This window comes from Pongo abelii, chromosome 21 (genome assembly GCF_028885655.2).
Source record: "Pongo abelii isolate AG06213 chromosome 21, NHGRI_mPonAbe1-v2.0_pri, whole genome shotgun sequence".
Classification (NCBI taxonomy): Eukaryota; Metazoa; Chordata; class Mammalia; order Primates; family Hominidae; genus Pongo; species Pongo abelii.
In genome coordinates, this window is record NC_072006.2 from 14,750,213 (window position 1) to 14,769,363 (window position 19,151).

General features: G+C 40.0%; 2 protein-coding genes across 5 annotated transcripts in view; one reads left to right on the forward strand and one right to left on the reverse strand.

Annotated features, from left to right (window-relative positions):
- Positions 1-1,715: 1,715 nt before the first annotated feature.
- On the reverse strand, positions 1,716-18,497 carry CRNKL1 (crooked neck pre-mRNA splicing factor 1). The gene is made up of 14 exons (XM_009233361.4): positions 18,031-18,497; positions 16,209-16,361; positions 15,084-15,175; positions 14,106-14,264; positions 13,529-13,695; positions 11,085-11,263; positions 9,268-9,438; positions 8,103-8,294; positions 7,343-7,402; positions 6,512-6,592; positions 5,451-5,690; positions 4,198-4,299; positions 3,178-3,426; positions 1,716-2,218 (listed from the first exon to the last, which is right to left on the reverse strand). The coding sequence occupies exons 1-14, from the start codon at positions 18,238-18,240 to the stop codon at positions 2,051-2,053; spliced, it is 2,223 nt and encodes a 740-aa protein (XP_009231636.3). The 5' UTR covers positions 18,241-18,497; the 3' UTR covers positions 1,716-2,050.
- Positions 18,239-19,151, forward strand: part of CFAP61 (cilia and flagella associated protein 61) — a 307,569-nt gene continuing 306,656 nt past the window's right edge. For 2 of the 4 annotated variants that reach the window (XM_054541626.2, XM_054541627.2), the window contains exon 1: positions 18,239-18,330. The gene's annotated coding sequence lies outside the window, so the exon portion shown is untranslated. The remainder of the gene's footprint in view (positions 18,331-19,151) is intronic. The other 2 variants (XM_054541628.2, XM_054541629.2) reach the window with 1 other exon arrangement.

Genomic DNA, 19,151 nt, shown 5'->3' on the forward strand with positions numbered 1-19,151 from the left:
ACAATGCTTTGCTTAAATCCTGCCCTTCTAAAAAGCCAAAAAAAAAAAAAATTTGAGCTTATTTTTTTTTAGAGAGGAGAAAGAACATAATTCCTAAAGAAAGGCCATATAACTATATCATAGGTCAACCATGTATTTTATGTGTAGTGTCATCCTCTGTAATATGTGAAAATATCCGGTTAGTGAAAGACTTAACTAAAGAAAAACCCGCAAGAAATTATTAAACTTCTTTTACTATTGAAAGGATTTATTTTGGTGGAGTTGAGGGTGGGAGAGAAATGAATGTTTATGTTCTCCTGTTAGAGAATAGCTTTTTCCCTTCCAGCTTTCACACTGGCACATGCTTATTACAATTCTACCTTGGGAACATGACAGAATTTTTTTCTTATGCATTCATGCAACATAAACAGGTATTCTAGGAAGACTGTGATTAAGTCACTTGCATTCTGACCTGTTTTCATCTCATCTCTCCCTGACTCTGGGTGAGCCAAAGGCTATTACCATGATGTTCTCCTGCTCACTCACTAGGCAGACCTCTACTCGAGATGTGATCTGACACCGCAGCAGCTGATGCTGGTCCAGTGACTAAAGCAGTCAGACTGAAAACAGATTTTATCTCAACAGTCCTATTTTCTTCTGTCCTCAAACCACTGTTATTTTCAAGATAAAATTTAGTAACATTATGAAGTAGCTTTTATTCCCTTGGGTGAATAAGACATGTGCACATTTAATAATAAATTTGCTTACTAAAGGTGCTTTTAGGGGAAAACAACCTTAAAAATAATACAGTTCTAGTCCTTGGGCAGTGAACAAAGAAAAAATGTGCTTGAGAAACACAGTCCAGGTTAAAGGAAAACTCTCAGATCGGTTAATGCAGTCAAATTTTTGCTTGAGAATGTGAGCAACATATCAGCAAATATATTCATTCTTGTGCTACTCTTCATTACTTAGCATAGAGCTACCTTGGGTGTTTCTACACATGCTCTAAACCAAGAGTGAGTTTAACATGTCAGCAGTGAGGAGTAGACATTTTCTACTATAGCACACTGGGAGATGTTTACTGGTACTGTAGGTAGAAATGACTCCATTGTTCACTAAGTTTGGGAAATAATATGGCAACATTGCTACTGGAGATACATAATGTACAGAAGCCTAACTGTGAAGAGATTTGATTAACGAGACTTAAGTCTTAGTCCAGAATTTCCCAAATTTATGTGAACACGGGACATCATTTTTCATAGCACACATGTGAACAAGCCACTATTCTTTAAACAAGCTATTACAAACTCAACCACTCTGGAGAACTGATGAGTGCCTAACTGAAATTAGACTAAATTCTTCTTGGTAAACAAACAATGTTTTCTGAACCTTGTTCAGAAATATAATCACTGCAAATTATTTTCCAAGTGTTGTTCTAAAAAACACTTAATATAACTGGCCACTAGTAAGAAGGTAAGGTAAATTAATCCACTCGCATTCAATTCTACAAAGAATGAAACCGTTTTTAAAAGTGGCTTAGAACAAACACTTCACTGAGCACTTACTATGCACCCACCAGGTATATTCCTTTTATAATGTAATCTTCAAAATGAGTTGTCAAACTATTGGCCCATTTTGTGAATGAGGAAAATGAAAATTAAGTTATATAATCACCAGTGGCAGAGCTGGGAAATGAACTCAAGTCTGTGACTCTGAAGACATGAAAAAGTTACACATTTCAGATGAATGCATAAACTGTCTTTATGGTTATGACATGAAAACTTACTGTAGAATGTTACCTTAATTACATTTCCTAATGCATGATGTGGACAGACATTAGAAAAGTTTGGACTCGGTTGGAAAAAGAAATCCAGCAGTTAAAAAAGTCCTTTACTTGCAATCCCCACCCCTAGCTAACCCAAGAGCATTTAAAAAATAACTTAAAAAGTAGCCATCAAAGATACCAATCAATTTCTTACTGGTGAAATATATAAGAACTTCCAGGAGTCACAAGAGTTCCAAACAATTAATTTATAAAAATAACAAAACATTTGTCAATATGAAAAAAAGATCAGGATTCACTCTCATCGATGTCCTCATCTGGATGGTGCTCAGCATCCTCGTTTTCCTGCTGCTGTTTCTTCCACAGTTTGGCCATGGCCAGGAGTTTGAGGTTAGGTTGATTGGCAGCATCTTCTGGAAAGATGTAATCAAAGTATTCTTCCCAGCCTGCATCAGACTACAGAAATAAAAAATGAAAAGATAAGCAAACATGTGGGTGATATACTCACATATCAGAGTGAAGAATTTTTAGTGGAAATCCGGATGATTACCTCCATTTTACAAAATAACATCAAAGTCTACTACAGAAAGAACAAGGGCTAGGTCTGAAAGACTGGGAGTGAGTAAGCAGCAACTGTAGCTCAGTGAGAACTAAACTGGTAGAAAAAAAAATTCTAAAAATCTAAGCACAGCTCCTCTATAGCCAACCAAGATGTGCAGTGTCTCCAACTACATTGTGCAGTCTTACATTTAAGAAAATGTTTAATGATCTTTACATAATATTCACCCAGTAGCAAAAGCCATACATCTGTGCATTATTCTTCCAACTCCCTACCCTCCCATCCTCACCTATCAGTCACTGATTTCACTTCCCAAATACTGTTCTAACAGGCCCTGTGGCCCTGTTCTAGTTCCAGCTTCCATGTGTTGTTCAGCTTATAAAAACTGCTTCCTGATGGGTCTTCTTTCTCCAATCTAAGCCCCTTGAGTCTGCCAGTATGAGATGCCAGCAATCTGGTCACGTCATTTTATGCAAAACAGCCTTCACTGACTCCCACCAAACTCCTTCTTATCGCCTACAAGCCTTCTCTGGATAGGCTCCTATCTGAAAGTTCAGTTCCGTCTTCCTCCACACTAACTTCCTATTAAATGCTCTAAAAATATCACACTTCATGAAGTTCCCAGACAACCATCACCAAAACACCTTTGCCAACCCCTTCCCATTCTCCACCTCTGACTGGACCATATGTTCTACCCCGTGTTTCCATAACAGCCAGATTGCAACCATCTCCTACTCCAGGTGGTCTGCTTCCATTCTAAGATTGTACATATGCCACTTAAAAGTCCACATTTCAAAGTCAGAAGTGTTTCTACTCATGTGACGTGAGATGAATAGTCCCAGGGCAGAGTTCTTACCCCATCGTCAGTCTGGACCTTTCTTCTCTTCTTGACTTTCTCTGGCATGAGTTTGTCTACTCTCTCCTTATCTGAAGCTGTTCCAAATTCTTCTTCAAAACTTCGCCAAGATTCCAGCAGCATAAGTCTCTCTTCCTTTTCTTCACAGTTTCGCATGGTTTTGTTAGCTTCTTCATAAATTTGTCTGCATTTAGTCAAACTTCCTTCTTTTCCTGAAGACAACTCAAACTGAGCAAAGCTGATCCATACCTTTAAAAAAATTATTGAACCAAATTAACCACGTCACTCGGAAGACAATAATGTAGTAATAATAAAGCGAATTCCCAGTTAATGACATCGGAAAGTAATGTGTTCATCACTAATGTTTCACAGGTGAAAACAATGAATATATGCTTCAATATAAACACTGAAAATATTTGATTCTACATTCTATAATTAAATGTCTGACATAGTCTTAAACTCTTGAAAAGAGTTTAACTTGGCCGGGCACAGTGGCTCACACCTGTAATCCCAGCACTTCAGGAGGCTGAGGCGGGCAGATCACGAGGTCAAGAGATTGAGACCATCCTGGCCAACAGGTGAAACCCCGTCTCTACTAAAAACAGAAAAATTAGCCTGGGCATGACGGTGCGTGTCTCTAGTCCCAGCTACTCTGGAGGCTGAGGCAGAAGAATTGCTTGAACCTGGGAGGCGGAGGTTGCAGTGAGCCGAGATCGCGCCACTGCACTCCAGCCTAGCGACACAGCAAGACTCCGTCTCAAAAACAAAAAGAGTTTAACTTTTTTTCAATCTTGTGATACCCAAGCTATTCACATGCAGCATAAACAATGACCTGGTATAAACTTAACATTCCAAGCATTCCAAAGTCCTCTGAGACTCACATTTCTCTTGAAAAGCAAGGAAATCATTAAAAAAAAAAAACAAAAAAAAACCCCAAACACTTAAAATACAGAAATATAGTATTTTCTTCAGGACTGCTGATTCAAGCAAAATGAAAGATCATCTACAAAGCAAGGATACCTTGACATGCTGCGTCCGTTGAAGCAACCGCCGGTAAAGGTTTCGTGTTCTTTCTGTTTCTTCCTGCTCAATTTCAAAATCAATATATGATTTCCAAAGCACCTAAGGAAGACAAGTAAATGGGTCAGTCTTGACATTTACAAAGCAGCATGCCCCCATCCAAAGCACAGCTTAAGTATCACTCTAACCTACATCTAGGAACATAGGATTTTTACTGAACAACTAAAGAACACATGTGAATAAGATAAATAACATTGGTATCTATAAGCTGGCAAAACTTGGCTAGAATTCCAGATTACAGAAAAAGGGCCTTGGATTCAGTCTTAGAGATTCTCTTTGGAAGTTTTTCAAATGCTTGACTTATCAAGAACTGAGAAACTTGCCAAGCATCTCCCAGGTACTCTTCATATTCCAGCCACATGCAGTTGAGCATCCAGAGAGAAAATAGGCCCAGGTTAGCCAGTATGCATGTTCTTACCTCTACTGTACATTCCTTGTTATTATGAGAGTTCAGTGCAACAAGCATTCACTGAACAGGTGCGCACTGGCTCGGTGCAGCCTGGCAGGGCATAAGGATGAATAAACCGTGGCCTGGACACCTGAAAGCTGGCAGTCTGGTGGAGGAGCCAAGGACAACTGACAAACTCAGTGATACCCAAAGCCCTGCCTTAATGCAATCAGGGGGCCAAACCATTAAATGCAGGGTCATGTTAGTGCATGAGATTAACAAAACGGCTGGGTGAGTTCTACGACTCTTGTGAGATTCAAATCATTCCTAGCTGTGGTTTGGTACTACCTTGTGGGTCAAGTTTAACTACTGAAGGTAGGCGAGGACTTTCAGGACAATGACAAAAGAAGTTGCAAGGACATCCTGGTTTAGAGAATACAGAGATGTGCAGTTCCTACCTCCATCCCCCTCGTTCTCCAGGTGGGCCAGCCTGCTGGCTGCTTCCTTGCCTGGCCTCTTCCCCAGCCCCTTTAGGCTTCCCTGCTGGAGAAGGGGCATCACCCACCCCCATGATATCGCAATTCATCCTGGGCATCATCCTGGATGTCTACTGCTCTGGTATCTAATGAGAGGGCTACTTCCCCTGTCCCCCACAGCCACCTTTCCACATACAAGCCTAATCTGAGTAGAAGAGACTAAGTTAGATCATCTTTATACTCTAAAATACACCCACATTTAGATGGTCATCTAAAGTAAGACTAAACGCGTATCTCAAACAAAATTATATTTGACTTGAGATGCTCACCTCTGGCATGTCTAAACGTGGCTGACTGATGGCTAATTCATAGATTGCCCGTGCTCTGTCAATATCACCAAGGATTGTCTCTAATTCAGCGAATTTAATCCATGAGGTACAATTTTCAGGTCCAAATTCCAGGAACTTTTCATAAAGCTTCCGGCATCTGTCAAATTCTCGAAGCTGTAGCTCCAATTCTATGTAAACTTTAAATAATTTGTTCTTTGGACATTTGCCTATGGAAGTTCCCTGGAAAATAAAATAACCAGACCACTGTGATACTGTAGTGGATTCAATCTGTGCAGTTATTGCACTGCCCTAGAGGCTGTTCTCTGCTGAGGAAGAATCTTGCAAAGTCAACATGGCCTACCGTTCTTTCCCTTTGTGGTATCACAATGTTTACTGGTTCTTGACAAAAGGCTGAAGGAAACTCCTCTAATTCATTCAGCAAGAGGCAGTGTTCCAGAATTGTTTGGGCAACTAAATAAAATAAGACTTGAAAGTTTCTCAGGATCTCCTAGGGAATAGGGATGTCAGATGCATAAAACCTCCTATAAATAAAAAGGACAAGGCATGGTGGCTCATGCCTGTAATCCCAGCATTCTGAGAGGCCAACGTGGGAGGATCATTTCAGCCCAGGAGGCAGAGGTTGCAGTGAGCCAAGATCGTGCCACTGCATTCCAGCTTGGGGAACAGAGCAAGACCCTGTCTCAAAAAAAAAAAACCAAACAAACAAAAAAAAAGTAAAACAACTAAAAGTGCATTTAATACACCAGAAAGTTTGCACAGGATCAGATTACTAATTCTAGTCTGTGGAAAGATTTAGTAACTGGTAGCTATAGAAGTTTCCAATATTGAAACAGAATGTTAATTTGCCCCAGATAATAAGAATAATTTACACATTATTAGTGTTTTTACAGAGGACGCATGTTTTCTAACATGTCCCAGGCTATAAAGGTATAATACTTCTGTCACTTTTTAAAGTAGGAATCGTACAACTTCCAAGCACCAAGATTTTAATTTCTTTCTCATAGAACTTAATGAGACATCTTGATCCTTTCTTTACTTACCAATGCTCTTCTGGCTAATGACAGATTCTTCTGTCGTATTTCAAACTGTGCATACAGTATCCACATTTTGGCAAATGTGAACTAGAAAACAAAAGCACAAAAATATCTCGCTTAAAAGCCTCATCCAAATTAAATTGAATTAAAGGAAATTTAAATTAACCAAAGCCATTGGTAATTTGATTTCTCTAAAACTTCAAAGAGGAAGGTACTCTGCTTATTTACAAGCAAAGACCACATTCATTTCACAAGAATTAGAAACCCACATACCATGATCCAGATACTGTACTGTACTGCATGGCATGGTAGCCTCTGCTCAGAACAGACTTTGTTTTGTAGGCATGCTTGTATATGGGCAGAATGTCCTACCTCTATTCTGAAAAGTAACTCAGTCAACACTTCTACGGAAGGAAACACGTTTTGTTGTTTTGTTTCTCGTGCTGGGCAACAAGGCAGAGGTAACATCTCAACCATCTACACAAGGGGCACATCGATCTGTGCATGCACACACTCACTGTTACCAACAAACCCGCCTCTGTGTCCCCCGCACACGTTGTGTGCTCTCTGCATGGATGTCTTTCTCCTTCCACTCAGACTATTCACATTACCTAGCCTTCTCTGAATTTATATTATTTGTCTGTCAATGCAGGTTGTCCTCCGACCTAGACTGTGAGCTGTTTTCAGAGGCAAGGAGCATATCTCAGTCTTATTTATGTTGTCCATGGTGGGACAGGGACGCATTTTATCAATCAATATTATTTCACTGAATTACTTCACAAGTAACAAAAGAGGATTCTGACCTGTTTGAAATGGAACACTTTAGAGCAAACATACCTTTTTGTGAGGAATTAGTTCCAAAGAGGCTTGATACACCTGTCTTGTCCTCTCAGGATCCTGTATTAGGATAAGAAATTTTCACAAAATATTGAAGTCTGCTGCTAACACTCATTTTACTAGTTACTAATTTTACTGATACTGGTAAAAATGTACCCCCCCAAAACTGAGCATGTTTCACAAGTTGTTACTTGCGAACCCTGATTTATGATCTAAAGTATGAACGGCCATGAAACTTCAGTTTAAAAATCACCAACAAGATAGCCACCAAACTCTAAGCCCTTCTTTGTAGAAAGCCTTTTTGCCTGATGGCAGAAAGAAACAAAGATGTTTCATAGTCTCAGATCAAACCCAGAAGGTTAATACAAATGATGTCTGAAAATGCCACTTGATTTTTGCTAAAGGCAAAAATGCATAATCTAGCCATAATTACTCCTATTAATGAGCAAATCCAGGAAACTATATTTAATTAAATTAAGGACTGGTTCACTGTTCTCTTTCAAGTTCCAAGTGATATCTTGTTGTGCCTCAAGTAAAAATAAAACCAAAATTAAAAAAGCCCCTCACATGTGGCCACAACAAGCACAGAGAGTTTAAAATGTTGCACAGCGAATATATAACTGTATGGATGAACAGAAGCCTATAAAAATTTAAAACTAAATTTCCTTGTTTCAAGAATTATAAATATCCGCAATAGGCGAGCTGTGAATACAGGAGAGAGGAAACCATTATCAGCTGACACATAATTCTGTTTTTTCACCTTTGCCTCCAATTCTTCATAGAGTGCATAGTTGATCCAAAGATAAATGTAGCGCTTCCAGTGCCTCTTCTCCTGAATGGGTGGGACGTTGGCAATGGCCCTTTCATAGACTTCTCTCACGGCTTCAGCTTCTGCGTCACTTTCTACCAAGCGCAAGTAATCAAACCATGCATCATAATTGTGTGGATTCGCCTAGAAAGACAACCAGTTTAATAAATAAAAAACAAAACCAAGAGCTGCACTTGCCAGGTTAAGCGAGCTGAAAAAAGGTATCAGGGTGATTTTCTATATTTTAGCACCTTTTCTTCTAAATTTTACATGTTCTCTCATTTTGAAAACACCATCCCTGAGACTGCATAAATAGAAAAGAAATAGGAATACAGAGGATAGATTACTGACCAGGTGTCCCACAGCAAGGACTCCTTCATCTATAGCCATCACTCTCAAGTTAGTCAATAATTAGATGACTATTCTTGCCAATGCATTTGCTTAAATATGTGACTATGTATCATTATGTCTGTAACAAGAGAATTATATCATGCTCACAATTGTTGAACTTGCCTTTCCAATTAATAGTAATTCATCTTTAACATATCTTGCTAACCTACCACATTTAATAACAGACTTAGTCCTTTGCTTGGAGGTATCTTAATTAACTTGACTAAGGAAGAGTATTTTTAAATACACAACAGAATACTGAAGGAAAATGATACTCTCTTTGAATTGAAATCAAAATAGTACATTACAGAAAAAGAGATGCCAATGGAACCCTGTCTAGCATACATCTTTCGTTCAGGCAGTTAAGCTCAAAGGTGATGTGCAAAACAGGTTTTTGGACCAATCTCTGACTCTTCCACCTTCTTCCAACAATGAGCTCGAATGGATTCCACATTTCTTTTGCTCCAGTTCTACATACAGTCAACAATAAACAAAACGACTTACAACATATAGGTGGCAGAGCAAATCCAAGTGTTGTTTGCTTGCCTTTTCTATCAGCCTTGTTTACTCCTACTTGTCTGAAATAGCTGCCAATTGGATCACAGGCACATCATAACGAGAGTAATCACTGGTAGTGCTAACTTGCTATTATTCATTTTAGTGTTGCTAGTATTGATGAGCACATCTTGGGTTATCTACAGAGTTGACCATCCACACCAGTGCTCACCTTCACTTCTTCTTCGTACTGGAATCTCCGTTTGCTCACGATGATATCTTCAATACCCCGCCTATCACCAAACTTCTTCTCAAAGATGGTATAATTTTTAAAGAGTTCTTGGGCATCTTGTTTTGAAATTCTGTCCAGGGCATACTTGTAAATCACTCGTACCCTTTCAAACTAAATGCAGACAGGATGATTACCTTCTATAACACAATATTCTCATGCCAGTCCCAACTAGGAGAGTAAATATAACAAAATATCACTTGTAAGTTAGATTTTGAGGCCTCATAATGTCCACAGTAAGATGCTTTTCTCCCTCTAGTTGAAGTTATCTCTGTCAGGATGGACCAGTACTCTGCTCTGAGCTCCACATTTAATACTGTCTACCTAACACTGCCAATTGGATGTCTACTGCACATCTCAAATAGGTCCAAAACTGAGCTTCTGTTTCCTCCCCACTCAAACTGGGACTCTCCCCACCATCCCAATTTTAGTAGGCAAGGCCTAACTTACAGTCACATACTTGCTCAAGCCAAAACCTTCAGGTGATCCTCAATTCCTCTTTTTTCCTCATACTCCATATTCACTCTTGCAACACGCCCTGCCATTTCAATCTCTCCCACACAGCCATCTGCTTCTCCCCAGCCCCCAGCCATCAAGCTCCACTGTTCACCTGGCCCACTTCAAAAGTCTCCCCACTGGTCTCCCCTGGTTCCACTTTTGCCATCCACCCCCATACATTCTCCGTGAATTAGCCAGAGACTCTCTTTAAAATGTAAATCATATCCAATCACTGTCGTGCTTAAAACCTTTCAATGCTTCCCACTGGCCTGAACAGAATCTGAACTCCCTAGCATGGTCTGTGCAAGACCTTATATAGGTTGAGTATCTCATCTGAAACATTTGGTACCAGAAGTGTTTCGGATTTGGGATGTTTCCCCAGTTTTGGAATATTTGCATTACACTTACTGGTTCAGCATCCCTAATCCAAAAACCCAAAGTCTGAAATGTTCCAATGAACCTTTCCTTCGAGTGTCACGTCAGCACTCAACAAGTTTCACATTTTGAGTTTCGGATTTTCAGACTGGGAATGCTCAAACCTGTATTTGGATGGATCTTAATTCTGTATTATTTGAACTGCCTTTTTTTAAGAAATGGGGTCTTGCTCTGTCACCCAGGCTAGAGTGCAATGGCACGAACATAGCTCACTGTAGTCTCAAACTCCTAGGCTCAAGTGATACTCCTGCCTCAGCTTCCCAAGTAGCTGGGACTGTAGGTGTGCGCCACTATGCCCACTCAATTTTTTTTTTTAGAGACAGGGTCTCACTATGTTGCCCAGGCTCGTCTCAAACTCCTGGCCTCAAGTGATCCTCCTGCCTCAGCTTCTCAATATTTGAGCTATTTTCATAGGTAAAAGGGAAAAAAAGAACTCTCTTATTTATAGAGCAATCTGTTTCCATTCTAAATGTTGTTTTCTGTTCTAGGGCTTTATGCTTTTTGTTTCCCATATTTATTATCTGTTAAGTCCTTTACTTAGGATGCTAAAAGACTAGCTCTCAGTTTACGGGCATTCAGACTAAAAGGCTTAATTTTCAAACAAAGCACAATAAAATTAAGACAGTTATAATACAATCTATAATCAGCTCCCATCTGTAGCTTAGTCACATATATATGCTGTTCTCTGTGAGAAGTTGTGTTTTTGTATTTTGAAAACATCTTCTCCAGGGATATGTCAGTAAGAAAAAATGGAAATGAACTCACCATGCACAAAATGTAATCTTTGCTAAGCCGTTTTACAGTATAATGAAGTTAGGTATACTTACCTCTTTCTGATTTTCTTCAAACTTGGCAAAGGCAACATAAAGGTGCTCATCCATATGTTCATCTCCAAAGAATTCCACAGCTCTCTCATACACTTTCCGTGCATGGGCAAAATAAGCATGTTTTTCTTCAAAGCGGGCATACTTGATCCAGTTCTTAACATCAGGGTGCACGAGGACAAGTGCAAGGGAATTAAGGAAATACCAGGCAAAACAGCATGGCTTAAAAAAATAGTACATAAGTAAACACCAAAACCATACCAAAGCCTGGAAACCCCAACAATTCAAACTACAACTCTAGGGGAACAAAACACATACAAAAGTGTAGAACTAAACAGTGGCTTCGTGAGAGCAGGGCCACGCCTGTTCATCTCTATTTTCCTCCAGTGCTTAGTTAAGATTTTAGTGGTGGGTATAAACTCGAGTTTGGAAGCAAAGAAAAATCTCAACCCAGGTTACCAACCATGTGATCTTGGATAAGTCACTGAACTTGTCTAAGTCTCAGCTGTTTCATTTGTAAACAGGGAAAAATAATGCCAACCTCACTGGATCACTGCCAGCTTTAAATGAGAAAATGTATGTAATGCCCTTAGCACAATTTCTGGCCAAAAGAACATGGCACCGTAAGCAGTCAATAATGGTCTGGTCAATAAATGGCACCAATTATATTAAAATATGAATACTTGAACTAATAATTAAGAAAAAAATGCTATAAAAAGAAAACTGTTAACTAGAGTCAAAGCAGAAAGTTTTGAATTGCCATTTTAATCTATCTTCCTTGAATAAATCATGAATTTCCAAAGTAGTAATATATTCCAATATGGCAAAGAAGTTAAGGGCATCAGTTCTGAAGCTGCTCTACTAGGTTCACATTCTATTTCCATCAGCACCTGTGAGAACCCAGTCAAGCTACTTAATCTCTCATGCCTCAGCTGCCTCATCTGTAGGATGGAGAAGTTCCTACACTGCAAGGTTGTTATGAGGATTAAACAACAATATCTGTAAAGTACTTAGAATACTGCCTGGCACATAGCAAGTGCTATAAAAGCTTTTGTCAAACTAATAATATTAAAATTAGTAAACATAATTAAGATCTTAACATTGTCACCTCAACAGAGAAGAATAAAAAAAAAAAAGATCTTAATACTGCATAATAAAGTTGATTCTCATTATTTGTGGTAGTTACGTTCTATTTAGTCACTGCGAACACTTAATTATTCCACTGCTCCTAGGGGAAACATGTATATACACAATCTCACATTCATCATCATCTTAAATCCCCCAAAAAATTCATCCTGGCAGATTCTATCTTCATTATTTTGTAAGAAAAGTGGTTCAGAAATGTTAAGTGACTGGACTGAGGCTGCCCCACTGACAGGGATTCAAACTCCCCAACTGACCCCAGAGCCACAGCTCCTTGCACTACATGGCACTGGCCCTTCCTGTCTCCAAGCTCTGGGCATGGTTATATGAGGTTAAGACCAGAAGGCAGAGCCTTGCCTTGCTGGACTTCATGCTCTGTGCATATCCACAAATGACTGTGAAAGTGCTACAATTACTGACTTGGGGAGTTACAAATAAATTTTAGCAAATACGTGATTTTGCAAATATGGACTCTGCAAATAATGAGGAATGACTGTACTTCAGTGTCTAAAAGTGCTTTCAAGTGTATCATTTAATCTTCGCAACAGCCCCAAAAAGGTGCTTTTATTCTTGTTTTTAAGAAGAGGACACCAACTCTCAAAGCAGTTAAATGACTCGCTGGAGCCAAACAGCTAGTAAACAGTAAACCTTGGATGAACTCCAGTAACAGTAGAAATGACCAACACAAACCTTAGAAAAACAGGACTGGCAATGGCAGCCAGAACCTTCATACAGTTAGTCCTCCAGCCATGGGTTCCATGTCTGTGGATTCAACCAACCTGCGATAAAGTATTCATGAGAAAAAAGTGCTTCTGTACTGAACATGTAGTTTTTTTGGTTATTATTCATTAAAATATACAGAATAACAATTATTTACATAATATTCACATTGCATTAGGTATAAGTAATCTAGAGATTATTTAAATTATATGGGAGGCTATGCATAGGTGACATGCAAATACTACATCATTTTGTTTCAGGGACTTAAGCATCACCAATTTTGGTAGCACCTTGAGTTCCTGGAAACAATCCCCCAGGAATATCATTTTCCACAAGGAAACATTAGTTTTCAGCATTACAATAACATAAACCCAAACTCTCACTAGAAAAGACTAGTTACCCAGATCACAAATTTTCATTCTGACCAATCTCTTTCCCTACAAAACACAGGGAAGCTGATAAACTGACATTCTTGACTTTGAGCCTGACATTAATGACTGTGTGTCCCGATCATGAGACATCTCTACAGGAGCAGCAGCATCCAGGACAATCACGGCACCCCACAGATCTCGTCCAAAGGATATATCGCTCATAAATGGTGCGGGCCCGATCTACCTCTTTGTATCTCAGCTCAAAGTTGATGTAGGAGTGCCAGGCTTGCTCCTCAGGCTGCCACTCCATCCAGCGCTCAAACACCTGCCGGGCACCAGCAATGTTTCCCAACATTTCCTCCATGTACGTGTACTTGTACCTTTAACAAAATCACCCGAAAATATCTGCTGTGGTTTAGTTCTTCCATTGTTGAATGGGAAGAAGATTTAAGATTTTACCTTTCTTAAAGGTTAAATCGAACATGTTTTGTCATTGATATATAAATCTGAAAAAGGACGAACCATTCGAAAAAAGGTATTTTTTTTCTTAAAAGTTGCCTAGTTCAACAAGAAACTTATGAATAAAAGATTGCAATCAAAATTTTAGTTTTGATTACATAGCTATAGAACATTACAATTATGATTTAATAGACTATGGGACATTAAACAAGATTTATGTTTAAAGAAAAAGTAGGAGGTAAAATTAAACTATCATGTAAATAAAATAAATACAGAAGATGTGGAACTTTGCTAGTCTATAAAAGGCTGTTTTGTTAGATCAGAAACTTACCAGAACTGATTAACTCGAGGCAGCGTTGTTATGGCCCGGTCCCAGATATTTCGAGCATGGTTGACTTGGCGATTCTTCATTTCCATTTCTGCGTATTTCAGCCAGAGTGTAATATTTCGATAGTCTACATCTAAAGCACGCTCGTATATGGATCGAGCCCTTAAGAAGCAAGATTTGCAGGGCATCAAAAGTAGTGCATACAACACATGTAGCAGTTATTTCAAACTATCTGGAATGCACTGATGTTTTATTAGGTGTCTACCATGAGCCAGGTTCTGGGCATAAAAAAATGAAAAGATACAATGCTCTCAACTACCTTACAAAGTCTTATAAAAAGACATGCATGCAATTATAATGCAGTGTGATTTATGTTACAGTCAAGATCTGCACGGGAAGCAGAGAGGAAGAAATGAAAATGTCTGGTGGAAAAGGCTAAGTAGTAGGTAATTCTAGAAATGAGAATTTGAGGAAAGTTCCAATTTACCAGGAAACTAAGTTTGGTGAGGAGGGGGTGTTCATTCCAGGCAAGAACAGTCAAGCCTCACAATAAGGAGACATGATATATTCAGCGAGTGGCACATACACAGCACAGTGGGGGAAGGAGGTATGCAGGGAGAATGCAGAAAGCTAGACCACAGGAAGGGCCAGATTGCAATTTTTATTTTTTTTGGCCATTGGTTTTCAGCTAAACACTTTTTAAAAAATCTCAATATATAGAAAGCAAATGAAATTGTGCTTCTTCAGCTACAGCTGACAAGATCCATCTCTAAAGCCTCTCCCGCCACCCTCCCCAGGACTATTCTACCCCAGTGCTCCTGAGGCCCTCAAGGGAACCCTAGGGTTCCGTGGAACCAAAGTTGAAAATTTCTACCCGAGGCACCATCTTTTTACCTGTGCTTTAACTTTTTCTTCTTTTCTTTTTGGTATCTGTTAACCTATGAATCATTATATACAAAACTACACTCTCAGTGATTTTACCTTTGAATCTCCTTTAAGCTTTCTTCCCATTGTGCGTATTTTATCCAGTTACTAATCACAGTCCTGTTTTTTCTTATGTTATCTTCAAAAGTCTGGAAGAAGGCAAAAAGGGTCAAGTCAAAAGACAAATGACTAAAAATGACAGCACCCTTAGTCTATTTTAAATCTTGTACTAAAATGGTTATTCATTTTGTTCATCTTTAAGAGAAATTACATCCTAGAATCCTTGAGGAATAAGAAACCCACTACAGAAGGTTACAATCAACTAACTGATACTTTAAAATGGTCTATGCTCGTCCCTAATAAAAAATGTTTTTGACTATTACCTTTAAGTCCTCTGGTAATTCTCAGAATTTCATATATAACAGCATTAGTGCTTTAAAACAGCCCCACATTCTAGAGTTAAGAGATCAAATCAGATTCCAAAGTCTTCTCATGGTCCTTTTGCAGACCTCAATTCCGTTTCTTTTCTTTCTTTCTTTTTTTTTTTTGAGACAAAGTCTCGCTCTGTCGCCCAGGCTGGAGTGCAGTGACACGATCTCGGCTCACTGCAGCCTCTGCCTCCCGAGTTCCTGTGATTCTCATGTCTCAGCCTCCCGAATAGCTGGGATTACAGGCACCTGCCACCACACCCAGCTAATTTTTTGTATTTTAGTAGAGATGGGGTTTCACCACGTTAGCTAGGCTGGTCTCAAACTCCTGACCTCAGGGATCTGCCCGCCCTGGCCTCCCAAAGTGTTGGGATTACAGGCGTGAGCCACCGTGCCCAGCCAGATCTCAATTCTTAACACAGAAGGTGGTATAGACAGAAGCACACAGGGCAGCCTTACTAAGCATACCATCCTTCTTGTTGTCAGTTCTTCCATCTGCTAAACTTCTGCCCATTTTGATTCAGCACCAAAAATGATGCAGATTCAATTTCTTTACACTTTAACCAGACAACTCATGGCGTATTTTATATAGTTCAGAAAAATGCTGTTATCTGGTAACCAGAAGTACATTATTCATGTGTCTAGAAACATTTAACCTCATCTTGCCCTACAGAATTCAACCAATGAGGAGCTTTTCAAACTGACCAATACACTCTTAACGATTAGTGGACTGAAAGATACCACACTGACTGACCTTCCTTTTCCTTAGTTTATAATCATTTAATTCTTCTTCATCTGTGATCTTCTGTTGAGGTGGAGGTGGAAGAAGCTCAAGTTCTCTTTCTTTAGCCTCTCTTAAGAGTTGTTCAGCAGTTATCTGTACCTCAGCCGGGGCTTTGTTTTTCACCTTTTAAGAAAGAAGACATTTCTATTTTTAGCAGATGCTCTTCACACAAGGCTTAAGAAACAAACATACATTTTTTAGGATATGAACTTCATTAGTATTATCACAAGATGCCTTTTTGTATGACATGTTCCCATTCCTCCATGAGACTGAAAAGAAAAAAAAAAATACTGTTTTCTCTCTTATTCATAGTATCTACTGCAAAGCCATAGGTAAAAGTCTCAAGACAAAAAGGTGGCAAAAATAATAGCAAGTTTTCCCTTTTAGATGAGTATAATAATAAACTTTGAGGCCGTCTAGGTAAAATTCTGACCAGAGGTTTTGTTTTATCAAGATGTGTAGCACATCTTATTAACAGCATTACAGCCTGCATTTACAGAATTCTTCAACTTATTTAATGCCCCGGTGTATAACTGGGTTTGGTTTTTCATGGTACTTCAAGTCAAAGGCAATATTCAGTAAGTTCTCATCATTAGACTGTAAGCTTCTTGAGGTCTTAGAAGCTTACAGTCTAACGTAGCTTAGAGCTGTGCTGTCCAACGCAGTAGCTATGAGTCACATGTGGTGAGTACAAATTGAGGTGGACTGTAAGTGTAAAATACACACTGGTTTTGAAGATGGAGTATAAAAAAGAATAAACTACCTCATTACATTTTTTATACCGATTACATGTTGAAATGATAATATTTTGGATACATTAGTTCAAATAAAATATATATTATCAAAATTAATGTCACTTTTTTGCTTTGTTTTTACTTTTTAATGTAGATATGAGAAAATCTAAAATTTCATATGTGGTGTGCATTATATTTCCATTGGACCAGTGATGCCCAATAAACGTTTATGTAGCTGAATTATAAAAAATGTTATTTAATGCCACGTGTGGAGTAATGATGATAATGGTGATAGCTCATATTTAATAAGCACTAAGTGCCAGACACAGTGTTACTTGCTCTGTATGCATTACTTCTGCAAGTCAGACAAATAGTTATGTAAAGGTCCGGTTCAAGAGAGTCATCCGGGCTCAAGAAAGACTGGAGGGAGCGTATCTGTAAAGGCTTCAAAGTCTGCCACATGTTAAGCACTTGGTAAGTATTAGCTATCGAAGGAAATACCGGATAGTAAATCTACTGTTTAATTAACTTATGATACTATACTACTCCTACCGTCTACTCTCGCCCTCCGCTGTCACTGAGCTAACTCCTATTCAGCCTTCAAGTCTCAGCTTAAAGGTCATTTCCTCTGCAAAATTTACTTTCAGGACCCCTTCATACGACCCCCTTATTCACGCCCATGGCATATTCTACTTTGCCTCTCGGTAACATCTAGCAAGGTCGTCTTTATACAGAAACTCGTGTTTTGAGTACTGCTTGTGGCCAGCGTCCGAGCGTAGCTTCCCAGCGCCCAGTGCAGTGCCTGGCTCAGTAAATCTTCACTGAACCACCCCACTCCTCTCCCCAGCAAAACCACCCCAGAACGAAGGCCACGCCAACGCGGGTCGTGCTCCGCGATGACAAGAGCCCGCGCCCCACCACCAGCTGCTCTTCCTCTCCATGTCTCAGGGTGAGCCTTCTCCCCAGCGGGAACACTCTCTCCAGCCCGGGGCACCCCCAGGGCTGAGGGATGCCCCTTTCCTAGGCCACCTCCTACAAGGCCCCTCGCGATCGCCTACCTTGGCCACTTTGGGAATCCGCTGTTTCCCGGCCGCGGTGGAAGCCGCCATGTCTGCAGCAGCTGACCTCTGGACACCTGTCCCCCGCACGGACGCTAGAAATCCGCTCTGAGAGCTCACCGAAACCACAAAGCTTTCAGACAACAAACAGGATCCCGGAACCGGAAGCGGAACTTGCTGGTCTGACCTTTGACCTCTCGCATGCGCCATGACGGAAGCGGCACCGTTTCCATGGTGACCAGGCTGCGCGTCCTTCTTGCGGCAGCGCGTGGAGTGTGGCGTCCTGGAGCTGCGGATGAGGTGGGTAACGCCGTCCTGACTAGCAGCGACGCAAGTACTGCGGTTCAGGGCGTCAAGGGCGCATCCCCAGGTCAGCCTCCGGAACTGGGATGACCAGGCGAGGACGAGTGGCTCTGTCGAGCAGTGGCGCCCTGCAAGGGAGTAGGGACGAAGCTCCAATCTGGATGCTCGAGGGCGGGGGAAGAAGGGAGAGCGAGGAAACTACCATTCCCAGCATGCGAAGGGGCGAGCTGCCGCCCTTTTAGGCTGCATTGCCTCAAGCTTTGCATTCTATTAGTCTCTGGGTTCACGCCCCCTCGTTTCTGGTTTCTGGACAGTTGTGCCCAAATAATTAATTCTAAGGTGCCCAAATAATTAACTCCAAGGCTTGGAATTAAAAATAACAGAAGGTACTTTGAAGCCAGGTATTAGGAAAAAATATAAGTAGAGTAACTGGAAAACAACTCAGTCTTGTGATAAGAAACATGTTTAAATTCTGTGTGTGCCTTAATTACTCTAGTTACATTTTCTTAGCCTCAGTGTCCTCAACTATAAAACAAGGCTAATAACATCTGTTTCACTAGGATTAAAGACAAATGCTCAGTAGATGTTAGCTGTTACAATACTTAACCTGCCCTCAAAAACTGAAAAGCAAAGGTTAAGAGAATTTTTTTAATAGACAAATTTTTAGAGTTTTAGGTTCACAACAAAATTAAGTGGAAGGCACAGAGATTTCCCCCCCTCAACAGCTTCCTGCTATCAGTTAATTGTACCTCTTCCCCCGTCTAACAGCCTCCAACTCTCAAAAATATCCTCCACCAGAGCAGTACATTTGTTAACAA

Coding starts and splice junctions, on each gene's coding strand:
- CRNKL1 (XM_009233361.4), bottom strand. CDS start 18,240: ATGGCGCATGCGAGAGGTCAAAGGTCAGACCAGCAAGTTCCGCTTCCG. Junction 11,264..13,528: donor CCGCACCATTTATGAGCGAT/ATATCCTTTGGA, acceptor ATTCCCTTGCAC/TTGTCCTCGTGCACCCTGAT. Junction 3,427..4,197: donor AACGGACGCAGCATGTCAAG/GTATCCTTGCTT, acceptor ATTTTTTTAAAG/GTATGGATCAGCTTTGCTCA.